At 43.4% G+C, this 13,166-nt stretch overlaps 1 protein-coding gene across 11 annotated transcripts in view; it reads right to left on the bottom strand.

The window, feature by feature from the left end:
- LOC139781236 (cytochrome P450 4C1-like) overlaps positions 1 to 13,166 on the bottom strand; it is a 71,869-nt gene that overhangs the window by 39,437 nt on the left and 19,266 nt on the right. For 10 of the 11 annotated variants that reach the window (XM_071720069.1, XM_071720065.1, XM_071720073.1 and 7 more), the window contains 2 exons: positions 8,813 to 8,998; positions 7,464 to 7,557 (listed from right to left, as the gene is read on the bottom strand). In XM_071720069.1, the coding sequence (XP_071576170.1) occupies positions 7,464 to 7,557; positions 8,813 to 8,998 (280 nt within the window). The remainder of the gene's footprint in view (positions 1 to 7,463; positions 7,558 to 8,812; positions 8,999 to 13,166) is intronic. The other variant, XM_071720074.1, reaches the window with a different exon arrangement.

The raw sequence follows: 13,166 nt of genomic DNA on the forward strand, positions 1-13,166 counted from the left end.
TTCAAGAGGCGACACTCTAGTGCGACATGACGGAGCAACTGGGTGAACAGCCGCAGCTCCAGCGAATCATCGAGCGATTTCAGGAGAACTTCAAAAAGATCGGGAGAAACAATCTCTCTCCCGCCAAAATCCGTTCCCGAATCTCGTCACTTAAGGAGACTTGGAACCAGTTCCTGCACGGACATGCGGCCCTAGCCAGGACGATCCCCGCAGACGTACGAGCGACCCTCTGAAACGACGAACGCCGCTTACGAAACCGCCCTGGACTACATGGCCGAGTGCCTCGAAGAGCTGGAACCGGTAGTGAGTCCCAATCACTCTTTCGCCGCGTCGACCATGCGTACGGACACTTCGGCCTTCTCTCTCTCGCATCTTCCGCCCATTCGATTGCCCCCTTTCGACGGCAATTACGATGAATGGGAACAATTCCGCGATAGATTCACCGCGCTTATCCGTAAGAACAAAGAGCTCGACGACTTTTCGCGCATGCACTTCTTGTCTTCGTGTTTGAAAGGCCGCGCTTCCGAATGCATCGCGAACATCGCAGTCACCGCCGACAATTTCGAAATCGCGTGGCAAACGCTGACTATGCGCTACGAGAACAAGCGACGTTCTCTCAACGCGCATCTCTCCTCTCTCCTCAATTTGTCCGTTCTCTCGCGCGAGTCCGCTTCCGAATTACGCGCCTTACATGACAAAGTCAATATCGCGATAGCTTCACTCGAAAATCTTAAACGCCGACCGGACGAACTTTGGAACGACATGTTAGTTTACATCGTCGCGCAGAAGCTCGACCCGGTCACCCGCAAGGCGTGGAACTTAAAGGAAGGAGACAAGGATGACCCGCCTTCATACGATGACTTCCGTCGTTTCTTAGACTCGCGCACTCGCGCTCTCGAGAACTTTTCTCCCTCGCCGTCAGCTAAAGCCGCTCTGAAAGCCGCCACCGCCTCGCGCATTCACAGCGCTACCGCTTCCGCGAACTCAAAGGCGAAATGTCCGTTATGTTCCGCGCAACATTTCATTAACAGTTGTCCGATATTCAGCGAAAAGAATCCGAGTCAACGTCGCGAACTTGTCAAGCAGCACAAACGCTGTTTCAACTGCCTAAGCGCGAAGCACTCAGTCCAAGCTTGTCCAAGCAAATACTCTTGTCGCGCATGTCATCAGAAACATCACTCGGCGCTGCATGTCGACTCGGATTCTTCCGCGAAATTAGCTGAAGCGGACGCGCCCAACAACGCGTCAACTGTAACGCCGGATCCAAAATGCGATGTAAATTCCTTGTCCGCTTCCAATACCACGCGCCACAAACCGTCCGTTTTGTTAGCGACAGCGTGGGTGACGGTACGCGTAGAATCCGGCCGCTCCGCCGTTGTCCGAGCCCTGCTCGATCAAGGCTCCGAGATGACATTCATCTCGGAGAACCTCGCGCAACTGCTGCGAGCGAAGCGCGTTCGTCAACCGATCTCCGTCTCCGCCGTCGGCGGCGTCCACGCTGGAACCTTTACGCACATTACCCGTGTTTTCGTTTCCCCACGCCGATCTCTCGTTCCGTCGTTGTCAACCACCGCGCTCATATTAAAATCCTTGACCTCTTACACTCCCAAGCGGAACGTGGATCTCTCTTCCCTATCGCATTTGTCCGACCTACCGTGGGCAGACGAAGATCCTACCAGTCTTTGCCCCATCGACATTATAATCGGAGCAGATCTTTACAGCGACATAATTCTCGACGGTGTTCAAAAGGGAAATCCCGGGCTGCCCCTTGCTCAAAACTCCGTCTTGGGCTGGATAATTTCGAGACCGATCGGTGCGTCCTCGTCGGTCAATCGCGCCCTCCCGAGTATTTCCGCTCATCACCTGTTCAATTCCCCGACATTGGAGGCGGAACTCCGCCGGTTCTGGGAAGTCGAAGAGCTTCCGCAAAAACCGACTCCCGCGCCCGAAGACGTTCTCTGCGAAGAGCATTTTCGCGCCACTCATTACCGCGACCCCGACGGCCGATACGTTGTTCATCTTCCCTTTAAGAAAGGCCCTCCGATCTCGATCGGCGAATCCAGGCCCCGCGCCGAACAAATGCTAAAGGCCCTGACGCGCCGGTTCCGGGATAAACCCGCGTTCGAAAAGGAATATCGCGAGTTCTTGGAAGAATACGAGCGACTGGGACATATGAAACCCGCGGCCGCTCCTTCGGATCAAACCGAGCAACACGTGTATATTCCGCATCACGGCGTGATCCGCGAAAGCAGCTCCACCACCCATCTCCGTGTGGTATTCAACGCTTCGTCAGTCACCTCCAACGGAACTTCCTTGAACGACCACCTCCATGTCGGTCCGAAACTGCAGCGCGAAATTACATCAATTATTATGCGATGGCGCAAACACCGCTACGTCTACTCGGCTGATATCGCGAAAATGTATCGCCAAATTCGTATCGATTCTCGCGACGTGAATTATCAGCGCATCATTTGGAATCGTTCATGCCTCGAGCCGTTAATTTTGTTCATATTGCTTACGGTAACCTACGGAATGATATGCGCGCCCTATCTAGCCCTACGCGTTTTGGAACAACTTATCCTCGACGAAGGTCAGAACTTTCCCCTCGCGGTCCTCATTCTTCGCGACAATATTTATGTCGACGACGCGTTATTCGGTGCCGACGATATCTTTCGCATACGGCAAGCGCGTGATCAGCTCGTGTCGTTGCTGCGACGCGGCGGCTTCGAGTTAAGGAAATGGGCGAGCAACACCCCCTCCCTTCTATCGGATCTCGACGCCACCGATCACGGCCTCGCCTGCCACAAACAACTCGCACAAGACGAACAGATAAAAATCCTCGGCATAGGGTGGAACCCGGCCACCGACACGTTCGAATTCCGAGTATCACTATCGGATGTCACCCCGCATAGCAAACGAGCCATTTTATCCGCGGTCGCCAAGCTTTACGACCCTCTCGGCTGGGTCACTCCAGTAACAATAACGGCAAAGATATTTATGCAACAGCTCTGGCGCGCGCGAGTCGAATGGGACGACGCTATTCCGGAAACCCTCCTCGCGAAATGGCGGGAACTGTATTCTCGACTATCTCATCTCAGCACGCTACAAATTCCTCGCTGGACCGGTCTTCGCGCGGACAACCTCCGAGCCGAGATTCACGGGTTCGCGGACGCCTCGAACGTCGCGTACGCTGCGGTCGTTTATCTCAAAGTTGTCTCCTCGTCCGGTGAGATAACGATCACTCTGCTCGCCGGAAAGTCAAAAGTCGCGCCTCTCAAGCCACTGAGCGTTCCCCGACTCGAGCTCTCCGCCGCATTGCTCCTCGCGCGGCTCATACACTTCGTTCGCGAATCCCTCGATCTCGCTCGCCTACCGTATAATTGTTGGACAGACGCGAAGATCGTACTCGCCTGGCTTAAGCAGCATCCTTCGCGCTGGAAAACTTTCATAGCAAACCGCGTCGCGGAAATTCAATCCTTGCTGCCGCACGCGGAATGGCGCCACGTGCCCACGGAGGACAATCCAGCCGATTGCGGCTCGCGCGGAATATTCGGCGATGAGATACTGGGTCACGACCTATGGTGGCGCGGGCCCACTTGGCTGACCTCCGACAATGAAAAATGGCCACTAACTGAAACTACTTTGCCCCCGGACGCTCCCCTCGAGGAAAAGGTTACAGCCCTGCAATGCGTCAATCCGGAACCGGACCTTGATCTCGCCTCGCGCTACTCCTCGTGGCCGAAACTAATTCGCGTTACCGCTTACATTTTAAAATTCATTCACCTGTGTCGAGCACCTCGCTCTCGCGCTACGCCGCTGCCTAATAACCCCGCGCCGCGAAGCTCCGCTCTGTCCACCACCGATTGCAGCGTCGCCAAAACCTTTTGGTTTAAACGCATACAAAACGAGTTGTTCCTTCCGGAAATTCATGCCCTCTCGAAAAACCAAGCTGTCGCTTCCAGCAGCTCGCTACTAGCTCTTCGACCTTTTTTGGACCAAGACGGCATTCTGCGCGTAGGGGGACGCCTAACTAAATCTCCCTTTCCGTTCTCGTTTCGTCACCCGATACTCCTCGCTTCCCATCCCTTAGTCATGCTTATTGTGCGTCAGGCTCATTCGCGGGCCCTGCACGCCGGACCTCAGCTAACTTTAAATATCTTGCGCCGAGACTTTTGGATAATACATGGCCGAAACCTCGTAAAGTCCGTAATCCATAAATGCATCGTCTGCGCTCGCGAACGCGCCGCGATCCCCACTCAAATTATGGGAGACCTTCCCGAACTCCGCGTCTCACCCACTCTTTGATGCTTTCTGCATTGCGGACTTGATTACGCGGACCCGGTGCACGTTCGCGCCTCCGCCGGTCGGGGGATGACCTCGCGCAAGGCTTACATCGCGCTCTTTGTGTGCTTATCGACGAAAGCGATACATTTAGAATTAGTCTCCGATTACTCCACCCCCGCCTTTTTAAACGCGTATTCTCGGTTTTGCGCTCGCCGCGGACTTCCTCAATCTATGTACTCCGACAACGGCACGACTTTCGTCGGAGCCGACCGTGAAATGACCTCCGCGTATCGCTCAGCGTTACGCGATCCTAATTTTTTGAACGCAACCGCCTCGGACAACGTCGCCTGGCACTTCATACCCCCGGCCGCTCCGCACTTCGGCGGATTGTGGGAAGCCGGCGTGCGAAGCGTTAAACTTCATCTACGTCGCGTTCTAGGCAAGCACATGTTAACCTTCGAGGAACTTTCTACTCTGCTGTGCCGAATAGAGGCTTGCTTGAATTCGCGACCGCTCACGCCACTTTCGGACTCGCTGGACGATTACGAATGCTTAACACCCGGTCATCTCCTGATCGGCTCCGCCTTGACCGTCAATCCCGAACCCTCGCTCCTGCACCTCTCTGAGAGTCGCCTTTCACGATGGCAATTAGTGCGTCACGTCACCGAGCGGTTTTGGAAACTGTGGCACACCGATTATTTAAACACGTTGCAACAGCGGTCAAAGTGGCGAAAAGTACGGCCGCCAATTCAAGACGGTCAACTCGTCCTTTTGCGTAATCCGACCCTTCCCCCCTGCAAATGGGAGCTCGGCCGCGTGACTCGCTGTCACCCCGGCTCTGACGGCCTTACTCGCGTTGTCACTATAAAAACGGCCGCCTCCGAATATCGCCGGCCCATCGCGCAGATTTGTGTACTCCCTGTCGACGACCCCCCGACTAGCAATTAAACATTACTGTGTTTTTCACGCCGTCACAGCGGGCGGAATTATGTATTTTCTTATTGTATATTCAATTCAAGTTACGTTGTAAGGACATATCGTATACTCGCTTGCGCTTCTTCCTCTTCGAAACCACAGTTTCGAGGCGGGCGGTATGTTCGAAATTGAAGAATTGTTCTTAGAAAGTTCAGACCGCTGAAAGGCATTTGCCTTAATCTTCTTGTAGTCCAAATATGATCGTATCTCACGCATATTCGAATTTCAAGCGTAAACTCGAGCGTTTCAAGATCACGCGCTCGCTGCGTGCACATCCAGCGAGCGAGAGAGCAACAACACGAGCAAATAAATAAACCCGAATATACGCGACGATACCTCGCGATCGCATCTGGTGGGTCAGTAGCTCGTAACGAGACCGAGAAGACAGTTCATACCTCGCTCGCTCCGTTACTCATTCGCTCGCTGACTTCTCTATCCGAATCAATTGTAATCGGGAAGGAGAGTCGAACGTTTCGATCTCAACTGACTTGTGAGTGTGAAAGAGAGTGCGATCGACGACGCGCAGCCTAAGCGGTGCAAGACCCCTTTCAACGCCAGCAACAACAACGAAGCGCAAAGAGTTCGCCAGGACTGCAGGAAGGAAAGGTCATCATCGCTCTCTCTTTCTTGTGCTGGTACACCGAGCATTAAAGTTTGTGTCGTTACACTCGCCTTATTTTCTTTGCCCCCCCGACCATCCACGGGATCCTCCGAGATACACTCGCTCCGAGCTCAAGTCTGAGCGACCCGGCATCACAGGCGATCTTGTCGAGATCGCGCCTGAACAGTAACTATTAGATAAGTCGTGAAAAACTATCGACACGATAGCGACAATGATATTTCTTTTATATATTTTAATAAAAATCAAAAACTGAATATTTGGGTGTTTCTACGTAAATAGCGTTTTTTCAGATTGCAAATCTCTCAATTTCAAACATACCTAAAAAAAATTTTTTTCCTGTTTTTGAGTGAATATAGAAGCAGAAACATACCCTGAAAGCCAGCGTACTACAACATCAAAAACCTGAAAGTAATGGCTTATTCATCAGTGATCTGGTAAAGTGCGGTAATGAGTCGACTTTGCATGTCTAGTAAAATATTGAATTACCTCAACAATGAGTGATTTTGAGAGGAAATGTCAAAAAAATTCCTAAAATTACTTTACTTTTTTACCGTATTTGATTTTATTTCACCGTATTTTACCGTATTTGATTTTATTTCGCCGTATTTTACCGTATTTGATTTTATTTCGCCGTATTTTACCGTATTTGATTTTATTTCGCCGTATTTTACCGTGTTTGATTTTATTTCAACGTTTTTTACCGTGTTTGATTTTATTTCAATGTCAAACCCATGAATGGCCAGGTGAATGACATGCCAGTAGACTGACATTTCATGGTTGAATTAATCTCACTTTCTCCTGAATTGACGTAAACCAATTTCCATTAAAAATCAAGTTTAGCCTACCGAATATCATCAGAATTTTACCACTAGAAGGAAAAATTTACTGCGATATAATAAAAAAAGATGTGCCAGGCAAATGACGCGTAATTTTATGACATACCTTTTCTCAAGTGAAATACACGATTACGATTGTATCACGCTCAAAACAACCAACCACCAACAATGTAAACAACACACCTGATGTCCAATTCTTGAAATCTCCACACCAGACTCCCATTGAATCGATGCAACATGGCGGAACCGCGGTAAAATTCAAAATGTGCAATTTTACTCCATATGTCCGGACCAAGTTTGAAGCCGGTTTTTTTGGTTCCAAAGGGAGATTTATGTTTAATAATGATGTTAAAATCTTAGTTCTATATTATGATTGAATGAACATGGGGAATTTTCAATTGAGTTTGCAATTGGAGGGAGTAAGTGTAACTGGAATAGAGAATTTTCGACAATGGACAGGCCAGGTAACTGACATTTTTAGGAGTTTCTGCATGTTTCCATTGGATAAGCCACTCCCCAATTAACAGATTATTGTGCGATACTTCAAATACGATGCAGTAGTGAACTTTCACAACGCTTGCTTGCCCTCCTCTCAATCATGAACATATAACAAGCTTGGACAGTAAAAAACGCTATTTACGTAGAAACACCCATTTGGCCTACTAGGTCTCCCCTACAATACGAAGTCATATTTTAAGACAGAATATGAGTATACAGTTATTTATTACATCTATAAATTATCTTACCTATAAGTAACTAGTTCGCCCATCCGATGAACTGCTTCTATATACCGCTGCTGAAACGCACCAAGACCTCGTAGAGAAGTGCCCATGGCAGTTTCTGCAAACGCATTTTTAAAAAAAGTATCATGATAATATATTAACATATATATTTCAAAAATATCTGTGGCTTTAAAAACTTTATATATGGATCAATATAATATAGAAAGAGTGCGAAATATTGTGACATAGAAAAGCAATATGAAACAACACGATGTCTATGAAAGGCCTATGAAAGGCCTATGAAAGCCCTTTCAGCCTATAAAAGGTCGGTTCCAACCTGTTAATAAACTATAATAATTAAATCATTATATATGTCTTTATTTTTTCTTTAAATTAGACAAAGATAGACATATTTAACTACTAGTTAGCTTACCAACAGGTTGGAACAACTGGCCCTAAGTGTTACAACTTACAATAGCGGACAGCAGTAAAATTACTAGCTGCTAGACTTTTAAACTAAAACGTACAAAAAGCGGCAGCGTAATACAAGGTGTCATAGGGTTAATATGTTAAATTGAAGAATGGTATGTATCATTTTTACTGCGTAAGATTAGTTTATAAACTTTTATTTTGAAGTCTACTTCACAGATTTTTAATTACTTTTTGTTGTATGTAAAACTAAGACAGAGCTTTAGTGTAGTATATTTAGCAAATGTCGTATGGCATATATTTCTATGTACAAAAAGGTAAAAAGGCGATGTTGGATAGTTTGTGTAATCCGTCACTCTTTGTAAGTATTGCATTTTATACTCTATTGTTTTTATCTTTCAGGAGTAACATTATTATGATAAGTATATATCATAAGTATATATGTATTTTATGAGTAAAAATTTTAAACATGTTACATACATATGACATTGTTACAAAAAACATAAAAATTAGAGTTTGTAATGAATTATAATATAATAAATAAATAATATAATAATTATCATAGACTATTCAATCATCAATATGCATCAAAATACAAAAAAAATGTTCTTCTTTCCAAAATTAATAAGATGTTCCGCATTGCCCACCCTTTGAAAAAAATAATATAACATTAAACTTACTATAGATAAGCGAATTTTGTTAGAAACACCTTATAACAAACATTTGGCGTTACAACTTAATGGAAACTGAATTTAGTTAACTTTAATAGGTTTCAAGTTATCTCAAAAAGGGCTTAGAATATAATTAGAATATTGCGTTTCCTGTATAGTAATATCAATATATAATAAGAAAATTAAAATTTGATCTAATATTATTTGTCAATGGGAATAAAATATACAGTTTAAATGTACAGTTTAAAATGTACAGTTGTAAGCACATCATACCGCATATTGCATTCAACGTATGTTCACTAAAAAATGGTACTAAATCTTTCACAACGGTGCCTCCTGTATTTTTTAAAGACTTGGTCATGCTTTCGCCTTCCTCGATCAAAATCTCAACAAACTGCTGCAATATATTAAAATGAAATGTGGGGGTTAAGATTTTTCGTCGTGGATGCCACTTGGCGCCTAAAACATAAACAACATAATGCATAATTGTGAGATAACGATGTGAAACAAATATTACGGTAAGATATATATTTTGTTATTTAATTTTAAATTTATCGATTTTTAATGATTATATTATTGATTATTTCGGACCCGGCACTAATTATATAGGAAATGGGATTTTAGTAAAATCGGCTAATTTTTTAATATGTTATAGCTGATACTCTACTAAATAAAAAATGTAATAGGCTTAAAGCTAAATAATGGACAGTTTTTGAGCTACCGTCAGTCAAAAAAGAAAAATTCGAGTATATGAGTGTTATATTCTTACTCTTGGTATAACCCAGGACGACAGGTCATAATAAGCTACAACATATTTAAAAATTAGCCGATTTCACAGGAATCCTATTTCCTATATAATTAGTACTGGGTCCTTTATTTTTTTATATGCATTTAAACTTTTGCGGATTTTGGTATGGTTGTGAGACTATGTGGACGATATCGTTTTTTATGACAAAAATTAGAGAAGTATTGATTGTTAGATATGATGAATACGATGAAAAAATGTTTAAGGAAAGGAATATTAACATTATGGATGGAGAAAACAAAGGTTATGATTTTTAATAAGAAAAATAGAGTAAAGATAGATATGGAGGGGTTGGTAAGGTAAACGCACCTACTTAATTGTGACCCTGATCATATCTGTGACCACTCGCGGACTTTTATTAAACTAGTCAGAAGTTTTAAGTAATTCATCTTTAAAAAGCATATTTATCATGTTTTGCGATTAATAAGCCACGATTTGATATATGGTTTTAGTGATATTTGACTAACAAATACTCGTAAAAATGTGATGTAAGGCGCTCGTGTCGATACCAGTGGCAGATCGAGCGCATGTTTACCGACGGCGATAGTAGATCTGACGTTCGTCACGACACAGTCACAGTTTTGTTACGTCGTCAAAAACAAGCGTTGGAGAACTATTATAGTGCGCAAGACTATCAGTGAACGATTAAGGAGTGTTGTGCTATTCGTGGGTTCCGAGAAAGGTTGGTGGTTTTGAGTATATAGGCGAACATTATATAAAGCGGTGCAACAAAACACGTATGGATTCATTAGTGACAGACTCAAGAAAACTAGTCATAGCAGTTGTTGGAAAGATGCTTTGTGCGAGTAGAGCACTCGCGCCCTGCGAGAGGGCACTACACGGCGCAGCAACGCTGGCGCGCTCGCCGTCCGAGGTCTCACTCGATCCTCAGCCATCGACGTGTTCAGACGTTCTGATTTACTAAGTGTGATATTACATATATATACAATAAAGAGTTTATCTAGAGTGTATAAAAAGTAAAAGAGATCATTCCCTGTCCATCTCGCCACATCCCGTAGCATTCTCGACGGTGATTCCAACAGGTTATGGGCCCAGGGCACGATTCCCCTGTGTGAGGAACGTAATCCAATCGAGACACGTGCGTACGAAGTGTGTGAGACGCCGGCGAAAAGAATAGAAGCATTTAGAAGATTAGAGGGTAAGTAGATAATATTCCTAATTGCTGACGAGCAAAAGGAGAGAATTCTCAGACAATAAGAATGTTCGAGAAATGCCGTTAGAAGGAGATAGATGTATAAAGTGAAACAGAGAAATCATCGTCGATGTACACGAAAAACAGCGCTGATAAAGTAGAGACTAGAAAAATAAAGAGTAGATGAGAGAAATTAACTAAAATCCAAGAGAATTAGAGAATAGATGTGCAAGAGAAATAGAGAATTGATGTGTGATAGAAAGAGATAGAAGTATGCCGCTTGGTAACAAGCTGGCGGGAAAAGAGACGTGCGCGTGCGGGTCCGAGCGCGAACACCGAGCGTGTTTTGTTTTGGTTGTTTTTTTTCTCCAACGCGCGGGAAGTGTTGCCGGGCACGCGACGGCATGATCGATTAGAAAAACAAAGCATCGATGCGACACCATGACACATATGCATATACATGTACGTGTATAGAATTTTTTCTTTCAAAATCGACATGCATCGGGTCGGTGATCGAGCATGACTTGCGGTGCGGTGTAGCTTGATCGCTGTATAGGGAGGCTACGTAAATCTGTATGAGTCCCGTGCGCGTGCGTGATCAACCCGATATCCTATAGATCTTTTCAGCAGTGCTGGAGATCGCAAGGGATAGTGGTGTGCGTGTGCGGATGGCTCTGCAGAGGCGCGTGGTTTCTCGCTTTCAGATCATTATGAATTGCAGTGCGTTCTGTATGGTCTCGTAAGCAATAAATAAATTTTATTGTTGAGAAAAACTCGACGATAAAATTATAAATTTTATAATAATATCAATAAATTGGATATTGAATTTATTTTGAAAAATAATATTATTCGTGTCCGATTGATATTAGTAATCCCGATTTAGATGGATAAAGATAGACAAGACGAAGGATGTGTAGAGAAGGAAGACACTACCCTGGTAGACTACGAGAGTGACGACAGTACAGAGACAGTAATAGAGAGAAAAATAATAGAAGAAAAAGGTAAGAGAATATTGTTCAGAGTAAAATAAAAAAAAATAAAAAAAAATTAGAAGGTTAGAGATAGCAAATGTGTAAATATGAGAGTTCAAAGATGAAATTAAAATAATAATCTGAATATTTACGCAGATAAAGAGAAAAAGACAAAGCTAGAGCCAAAAGGGGCAATTTCAAAACCAAGAGAGAAGCCTCAAATCTTAGGCCCAGTTTCACAAGTGTCGGTTAACTTTTAATTTTAGATTAACTCATTCTTCGTCTCTTTCTAAGGGGGACGTTAGAAGGAGACGAAGAATGAGTTAATCTAAGATTAAAAGTTAACCGACACTTGTGAAACTGGGCCTTAGAGAATATCCGAGTGCCGAAATTTGTAGGAGAAGATAGACCAATTCTTCCAATCGGTAGCAAAATCTTGTATGAAAAACAAGAAAAACTCATCACGAGAAATGAAACGATAAGCGGAAAATTAGAGACCACACTTCAAACCCTGGATAAAGTGATGACGCAAGCGAATCTTATGATGGAGAATATGGTGCGAGTTTCGGAGGCTAACTTAGAAAGAGAAAGACTGAAACTTAAACGATTAGAGGTAAATAATGAAAAAATACAAAATCTAGAAAAAAATAACTTTGAAAAGGTTAACGAAATACAAAGAGAATCGAAAAAGAGAAAAGTAGAAGAAGTAATCTCTCCAGCCGAAACTAGAGACAAAACTAGAGATTTAGATGCATTTAAAAACGCGATAGAAATTGAAATAAATAATCAGAAAATACATATTAAAAGAGAGTATAAGCTTACGCAGAAGTCTAACTTTGATCTCTGGATGGATTATTTAAAATCAGAGTTAATGAACAATGATTTGCTAGATGTAATAGATGCAAGTATAAAAGGTCCAGAAAATCTATCGGAATTAAAAATTGCTAAAAGAAAAAGTTTTGTTAGAGATATCATAATTAATCACATAGATGAAAATTATCATAAGAGAATTTTGCATGAAAAAGATCCATCAGAGATTTTAAAGAAATTAAGAGGATACAAGAAGAATGAAATAAATGTAACTCATACATCTGTAAGAGCTCGTCTCTATCAAATTAAAATGAAGAAAAATGAAAAAGTAAATGACTTTTGCGAACGCTTTGACTCCATAGTTAGAGAATATGAATTGTGTGAGGATGCAGTACCTCTCACAGAGCAAGAAATCAGATCGTCGTTCTATCAGGCGGTAGCTTTTAATGTACCAGAACTGAGGAACGCCGATTTGATCAGAAGACAAACAACTCAAAAGGAAATGAATATCGATGAAATAAAATCATTTATTACACAGTTAGAAGCAGAAATAAAGAGCATAGAGAAAGAGCAGTTAGAGAAACCAGAGGCTAGAGTGCAGAGAGCCAAATTAGAAGCAGATGGAAGACCAGTAAAGTGCTACCGGTGCAACAAAATAGGACATATGGCTAAGGACTGCCCGCTCATTGAAACAGGAGCTTGGTTCTGTTACCATTGCCAAGAGGTCAGAGGCCATAAAGGAGATGATTGTCCAAACGCCGGAGCACAGGCTGGAAGATTTAGAGGAAAAAGGTATAAATTTTTTAATAATAAAAATAAAAATAAGCCGAATAAAGCCGAACAGACAAGCACCAAAAGAGTAAATAATAAAGGAAAGATAGTTAAACT

The sequence above is a fragment of the Temnothorax nylanderi genome, unplaced genomic scaffold (genome assembly GCF_030848795.1).
Source record: "Temnothorax nylanderi isolate EJ_2023f unplaced genomic scaffold, tnyl_v1.0 TNYL_tig0324_pilon, whole genome shotgun sequence".
Lineage (NCBI taxonomy): Eukaryota > Metazoa > Arthropoda > Insecta > Hymenoptera > Formicidae > Temnothorax > Temnothorax nylanderi.